At 36.5% G+C, this 8,040-nt stretch overlaps 1 protein-coding gene across 1 annotated transcript; it reads left to right on the top strand.

Moving 5' to 3' along the window:
• Positions 1 to 367: 367 nt before the first annotated feature.
• Positions 368 to 4,138, top strand: LOC145219029 (zinc finger Y-chromosomal protein 1-like). The gene is made up of 3 exons (XM_080086437.1): positions 368 to 787; positions 1,025 to 1,432; positions 1,965 to 4,138. The coding sequence occupies exons 1-3, from the start codon at positions 430 to 432 to the stop codon at positions 2,249 to 2,251; spliced, it is 1,053 nt and encodes a 350-aa protein (XP_079942563.1). The 5' UTR covers positions 368 to 429; the 3' UTR covers positions 2,252 to 4,138.
• The last annotated feature ends 3,902 nt before the right edge of the window (positions 4,139 to 8,040 follow it).

The following is an 8,040-nucleotide window of genomic DNA, read 5'->3' as shown; positions in this document are numbered from 1 at the left end:
TATGAAAATGTGCCATGTGTTGACTTTCTATGTTCTTTGCAACAATAACCTATTTTAAGAGTACTAATTCCCTTTGTTAAGAAATATCTGTTTAATTATCATGCCTTTGTTAAAATATCCCCCCTCTTTTACACCTGTGTAAACTTAACCAATACTTTTGAAATAATGATAAAATGTTCTACATCGTCCTGCCGCGCACTAAGTTTTTTTTCGTACTGTTTTAGTTAACTTGTGGGGATAAACATGCCCTTGTTTTATGGAGGCGACAAGATAATTTTATTATCGGCCGGTCGTCACATGTTGAGGCGGGGTCGGGGCCTCTACAAAAATAAGAAAAAAAAAAAAAAAAAAAAAAAAATTTGTGCAGAATTCTACAGTTTCAGCTTCTTTAAGAACATTTGTGGGTTTAAAGTCGTTTACTGCTGGAAAATGTCACTTCAGGAAAATCTGGAACGCCCGTTTTCGTGTGAAATTTGTGAGAAACGATTCAAGCAAAAGGAACATCTAAAACTTCACATTCGCACGCATACTTTTGAACAACCGTACGAATGTGACTTATGTGCGAAAAGGTTTAGCCAGTCAAGCGCCATGAAAAGTCACAAGCGATCTATGCATAATCAAGGACAGGAGTTTGTCTGTAGTTTCTGTCAAAAGGTTTTTAAATGGAAATTCAGTTACGAACAGCATTTAAATGGCCACACAGGAGAAAAACCGTACAGATGCAAGTTTTGTGACAAGCAATTTGCACGAGCAGGAACTTGTAAACTTCACGAAAAAAATCACGAAGGTTTGTTTTAAATGCTTTTTGGTTTACAAATTTATATTTTTATAGGTCGAGTAAAATATCTTTTGAATTGGACTGCATAAACTTCTTTTTATATTATTAACACAATAACCCTTATTTACTAATAGCAGATTTACAGTTTGTGAAGGAAACGATATCAAAACAAACAACTTATAATACTATCACTATGGTAACATTGCTTCTGCTCTAAATCATAATACAACCACGATATTTTTACAGATACGCTTCACAAGTGCATCGAGTGCGAAAACCAGTTTGACAGCAAGTCCAACCTAGTCAAGCATTTTAAGTCACAACATCCCGGGCTCTCCATGCATCAGCGCCACCAGTGCTCAGAATGCACTTTCTCTTCGGACCTCAAACACAATTTGATCGCCCATATGAGAGTCCACAATGACGAAAAACCTTTCCGATGTGACGTTTGTGAGAAAACTTTCCGCAGAGACCATCATCTTCAAAGTCACATGGTGGTGCACACTAAAAATAAACAGTTCAATTGCGGCGTCTGCACAAAGACCTTTGCTACAAAATCACAAGCGACGACCCACGAGGAAAAAGTTCATTGTAAGAAAAAACCTTACCAATGCAAAGTTTGTAAAGAGAGTTTCGGATATAGTCAAACTTTGCACAACCATACAGACTTGGACAACTAGATAATTCTAGTTGTCTAGTTGGGCAAATTAGAGCAAAATGGCGGTAATTCTAGTTCTAATCTAATTTAGAATTATCGATAAGCTCTAATTCTAATTTTAATCTAATTCACAGTTTTCCCAAAATCGCTAGTTTGTCCAACGGCACTTTTAGGCATGTGATCTGAGCATGCATTTTGTAACCAAAGCGCACAAAACCATGCAATTAACAAGACCAAACTACATCACTGAAACACGTTATTCAGTGAAATTTGACACTCAGCTCCGTTTAAACACGTTTTAGATGCACCGAATCGTATTGTTATAAATGTGCAAATCTACAAGTTCAAATTTGAAACAAACTAATGTTGGTTGTCTTAAATCTAATTCTAGTTTGAATTCTAGTTTAATTTCTAGATTTTGAGAAAATTCTAATTCTAATTCTAATCTAATTTGCAAAAAAGGAGATGCTCTAATTTTAATTCTAATCTAATTTGAAAAACCGAAAAAAAATCTAGTTGTCCAAGTCTGCAACCATATGCTGCTCCATACCGGCGAGTTGCCATTCGCTTGTAAGTATTGCGAGAAGAAATTTAGTCAGCGCGGAAACATGTTGCGTCACATGAAAGTTCACACAACAGCGCAACGTCATCTGTGCACCGAATGTCCTCTTAGCTTTCCAAGAACAGAACAGTTTCAAGAACACATGAAGACAGAACATGGAAAAAGAAAGCTGAAAAAACTTCACTGCCCTAAATGTACAAAGAACTTTATTTCAGCGTCCTGCCTCAATACACACAAGTGCAAGTCCTCTTAGCTTTCCTAGAATAGAACAGTTTCAAGAACACATGAAGACAGAACATGGAAAAAGAAAGCTAAAAAAACTTCACTGCCCTAAATGTACAAAGAACTTTATTTCAGCGTCCTGCCTCAATACACACAAGTGCAAGTCCTCTTAGCTTTCCTAGAATAGAACAGTTTCAAGAACACATGAAGACAGAACATGGAAAAAGAAAGCTAAAAAAACTTCACTGCCCTAAATGTACAAAGAACTTTATTTCAGCGTCCTGCCTCAATACACACAAGTGCAAAAGCATTGAAATTGTTGCAAAGTAATTTAGTCCGGATTGTCTTTAACAGGTGATTTGCTTACGTAATGCCGGGGTCCGCAAATACTTTTTGGTGCGACCCTAAAAAAATTACTCTAAATTCTCGCGACCCAAGCATCTGGTCTTGATCTGTACTTGGTTTTAATATAAAACAGTGCAGAAAGCGCAAGCCTGATTGCACAGGTGCGCTTAACTTGTTACTTTGTTGTATGCAACAGTTACGTAGTCTTATGTAACAATGCTACAATAATTAGGAGGTCGAAAAAAGTTAATTTCATTAATACTATAGATGCGATGCTTATATTCATGGGAAACTTAAAATATTTCGCGACCCAGACTGGAAGGTCTCGCGACCCAAATTTAGGTCGCGACCCACTGTTTGTGGACCCCTGACGTAATGTGTGTGTTTGTGCACAGAATTTGGTATATTAGTAACCCTAATTGTCAAACGTTTTTTTTATTCTGGTTCAACCTACATACTGTTGGAATCTGAGAAAATACCTACAAAATTGCTTATAATTTATTGCTCCGCAACTTGACGATATGAAGGGCCGTTTCCATACAAAGTTGTGTTTTAATTAGATTTCCTTCATAATGGAAAAAAATTCGTCAAATTTTTCAAAAGTAATGTAATGCAAATAAAAACATATAAGGTCCGCAACTGTTGTTAAATCATCGGTCGTTTACGCTTTTCCTTACTACATGAAGCATTTCAATTGTGGTGTTAATTAGATACGCAGCCAGGAAGGGATTGAATACCGCGCACAAGCAGTAACTGACGCAACGTATCATACACGAAACATTCCAACACTCTTGGTTTTGTATACCATCGGAAACTGGTAATTAAAAATTGGTTCACCTACTTATTATTTCAGTCTACCAGCAATCTAAAAAAGGGGTCTGTAAAAAGGGGCATTTTGAATACGCGAAGGCACATTTTCAATTTTTCCGCAATGTTTTATTTGTCACGCTTTGAGATTTAAATAAATGCATAAACGAACGTAATAACTGCGCGACCGGGTCAGTGAAAGCCAAACATTGGCCATCGAGTCACTTGACCGATTACTCCTGACTTAAGAATAAAAGATGGGAAAGGGACGAAGGGTTAAAAATGGACATGCAGAGTGTCGTTGAAGCAGCAAACAAAATGAAAACTACATTATACAATAAGGTGAACACAACATGACATATAGAACATAGATAGTACCAAGAACATAGCAATTGTTACAGAGTACGAAACCCGAAGTGTCATACAACGGTGTAAAACAAAATACACGAGTCGCTTTTTTCGAAACAATCTCGTATATAAGCCCCTTTTACATAGAAGGCAGGGTTGCATACAGTAAAAGCATAGATTCCATGAACCACAAAATACACACTGGTATGTACAAGAAAAGTGGCGACTAGTACGCCAGCTGAAACATACTAATCCTTTTGTTTGCGAAGTTTTGATTGTGGTAGACACATTTTCGCTGTGACTGCAATTACCTCTTTTTTTGTTGAAAGATTTTATGACATATTAATTTTATCTCGTTTAACTCATTGGAAGCCGCCTCAACACCGCCTGTTGAAAACCGCCATGTTTTTAACAAACATGCTCGTAGTACATTTTCAATGTAAAAAAAAACGATTGGTAATCCTTTAAAGTACGTCAATTTCCACACAGTACCGAAATTGTTTTGCAAGTGTTCCTAGCTTATTGTAAACGCCTGCAAATTAATCTGGACATTTAAAGTTTTCGTTTTTGAGCAAATGTACAATACCTTGTTTGTAACATGAAAAAATGCATGTTTTGGAAATACCAATGCATAAAAAAGTGGAAACAGAAACGCTTTAACACGACGAACGACATGTGCACAAATCTACATGTTAATTTGTATCGTGATTTGGATGAAAGTATTTACAATCGTTTTCATCGGGTTTCATAAATAGAAAACAAATATGGCCAGAAACTTCAAGTTGAATAATGTAACAGCTGCATATTGTGAAATACGCGTAAAAATCAGTTTATACGCCAACCTAATTATTTGTTTAAGAAACAAACTTTTAATTTTAGTATTTCTAGTAACCTTTTAATTGGCTGTGATTCTCTAGAAAATAAAACAAACTACATTAATAGTATTTCTACTGCGCATTTGAAATTGTTCTAGGTAATTCCTGAACAACCGTAGTTTAACAGTACCAGAATCTTCACTAAATTAAACCGCACACGTTACTGTGGAGATACAAACTGGTACATGGCTTGGATTCAATACATCCTCCAACAACGAAAGCAAAAACAGGAAGCCGTATTGTGATCGTAAATACAATTGTTGAGTCTTAATCCTCATAAACATGCTTGATCGTATGCTCGTCAGTTGAAAAGACCTTTCTCAGTGCACAAAGTGGCGATGTTTGTGCAACCTATGTGTGATTAACGGTTGGTGATTCTTGTCTTAATTAATTCTCCAAGATGACACGGTGTTTAGTGCAACCGCTTCGATAGCAAGGTTGGTGGTTCTCATCCCAGATTTACCTCTAAGATCGCACTCAGAAACTATGACCGCATTGCAATTGTGACAGTTAAGCTTTTTTTCAATACGTTAGTAGACTCATTTACATATTTAAAAACTAAACCGACGATTTGACCAAGTAGTTACATTGTCCAAACGAAGATAGAAAGGTTACCCCTTCGGAGTGGGAAAAATCCTTGCAGCTATACACACCATTTGCCAGTACTCTGAACCCATTGTATTGCAATCTATTCTGTACATAATTATAATGTTGAACAAGCATCAATTCACAGACTTAGTTTTACACAATAATTTCATTTTCATGTATACTTGATAAAAGTAAATGAAATTTTCCTCTGCTACTTAGATATGATTACATTTACATTGAAAGTAATACACCAACTATACTAGTAACTTATTAGAATTGGGAACCTTTATATATACCAGCAGAAGTGCAAAGGTTGTATAATTTGTACCAGACTCCAACAATACATAGAAAGCTGGTCAACTGAATACATAGAAAAAAGACATACAATTTCTTGACATAATTATACATGAAGTACTCTTTTTCGTGTATAATTATTCGGGGTGACACTAAAACGCTGAATGGGCGGGACGTCGCGGAAACCGCTCAATAGGGGGTAAATTGCTGACGGTTAGTGCTATTAGGGTTAGGTTGAGGTTTTATAAATAGTATATGAATCAAAAAATGACCCTGCCTAAAACTTATTTAACTATTCCCTGGCATTAGGCAAAAATGCTATGGCGGGACGTTTCGGGCGCGGATTGTAGTGTATTGTACCTAATAGCACTAACCGTCAGCAATTTAACATGATATTAGCGGTTTTCATGACGTTCCGCCATCTCCCGCGACGTCCCGCCCTCCATTCCGCCCATTCAGCGTTTTAGTGTCACCCATTATTCGCAACGTTAATAACGCGTCGTCTATCTACGTCTTTTGCAGTACATATTAAGGTTGAACATAATCTTCAACACTACCTGTACAAAATAGAATTTATTAAAAGAAAATTGAAATAACAATCAGCGAAAAATCAAACCACATTATTTGTCGGGAGACATTCCTATTTTCCGGGATTTTGCCTGCTTCAAATAGTCAGCGACTTTTAAAAAGCACACTCAGTTCCGTTACTGTATTTGTACATACGCCATAATTCAGTGATTCTCAACTTGAAGGCTAGAGACCACCTGTTTACATTTTCAGTTTATTGCAAAATTGCCATCACAAAAAACATTTCTAAACACTGATCTTGATCAGTGAGTTATTTTATATCCACAACAATAGCAATAAACTTTACCATGAAGCATTTTTTGTTTGCACCTGTTGAAAAAAAAAATACATTTCTGACATGAATATTTTTTGAAAATGCTTCACTCCTAATCAAATTGTCCAGCGTAAATACTTCGAAGCGAAAGCTTTTTTGTTGCAATGCTTTATCCCTCAAGTTAAAACTAAAATATAGAACATAATTCCAAGTTTGAACAATTACTGAAGGTGACATCAATATGTCTTCATAGTTGAGTAATTCTTAGACTAAGTTTGATTTTTATGACAAAAAAAATCTCCAAGAACTAATTTCTGTTTCCAATGAAATCAAGACAATGAAAACAAGCAGAACATTTTCCAAAATGCGCATATTTAGGATTTTACCAGGGGTGTCCAACCTTTTCGGCCAAAGGGCCACATGCGGTTTACGAATGATTGTGCGAGCAACTTGAGTGTTACTGCTAATTTGGAATCTTAGAAATAGCTGTCTTATAATTTCTAATTATAACCCGCACACCGAAATTCTGTTCTTAGAAATGTGTATTATCCTCGCTTACAGTTATAAGAACAATAAACACACCAAGCTATAGTTAAGTCAATAAAGTTTTTCCCACATGTCGACATTTCAATGTGAAGTTTGGCCCTGTTTTTCTCTTACAAGTTTGGCAATATTCGGTGAAATGTACGATGGAGCAATGCGCAGCGATGTTTCCATAGGGCTGTCAGAAATCACTGATCTTACAGGGGATTTAATGTCACATGTCGACCTTTCTTGGAAAGTTCTATTTGCGTTGCTTGCTTTTTGTTTCCTGTTGGGCATAATCTATATCACTACAGAGTGCGGAAGATGTTTTACTGCTAAATGCGTTTTGCGGGAGTCTCTGATACCAGATATCAATGAACCAAGAAACATTACTGACTGACTCTTGAAGTACAAGTCAAATTGTGACGTAACAATGCAGAAATTGTGATGCTTAATTTGTAACTTGAACAGTTGTGTATTACTACTCTATTAACAAAGAAACAAAGCAAACAATAAATGCCAATTTTTCGGAATAAAAATTCGCCATAAATTACGTAGGCGATTAAGTTGACAATATGAGTCATTTCAAAAAATACCACGCGGGTCACTCAATACCTTCCGGCGGGCCACGGGTTGGACACCCCTGGCTTATACCATGTAACGTGTTTCAAATTTTTGTATTAAAACAACCGCACGAAAATTAAATGCATTCTGTGTAAATATAAGCTATAATGATCAGTTTGGACCCCCCCGTCATAATGACGTCATTAGGGATTTCCCAAAAAAAATTGAGGGACCCCCCCCCTTTAAAAATTTCTGGATACGCCCCTGATCAACTGGGATTGATCTTTTGACTGGAATATCAGGTATCGGTCCAGAAGGACAGTTCTGATGAAATCAAGTTTAAATGTGAGACAAACGATTTACAGGTGGCGGGTAACAACATACGCAGCAAATAATTAATAGAAGAATATGATTCTTGGTAAGTTGCCACTTAGTTTGTGCAGCAATGTTAATAAAATATCATGGAAATACACAGGTTGACAATCATCTCATTTCAAAGAAATTCAAAAAGAGATCCGAAAAACTCTCATACCATTTTGCAGTCGTTGTCTTCCGTTTTTTTGCAGATATTTATTCTGCACCTAAGCCATATCTCCTGGTCCGAGTCTTTAACACCAAACCAGCTGAATCCCA

The sequence above is a fragment of the Phallusia mammillata genome, chromosome 3 (assembly GCF_965637545.1).
Source record: "Phallusia mammillata chromosome 3, kaPhaMamm4.hap1.1, whole genome shotgun sequence".
Taxonomy (NCBI): Eukaryota; Metazoa; Chordata; class Ascidiacea; order Phlebobranchia; family Ascidiidae; genus Phallusia; species Phallusia mammillata.
The sequence above is the reverse complement of the archived record's forward strand: the minus strand, read 5'-3'. Positions and strand labels throughout refer to the sequence as shown.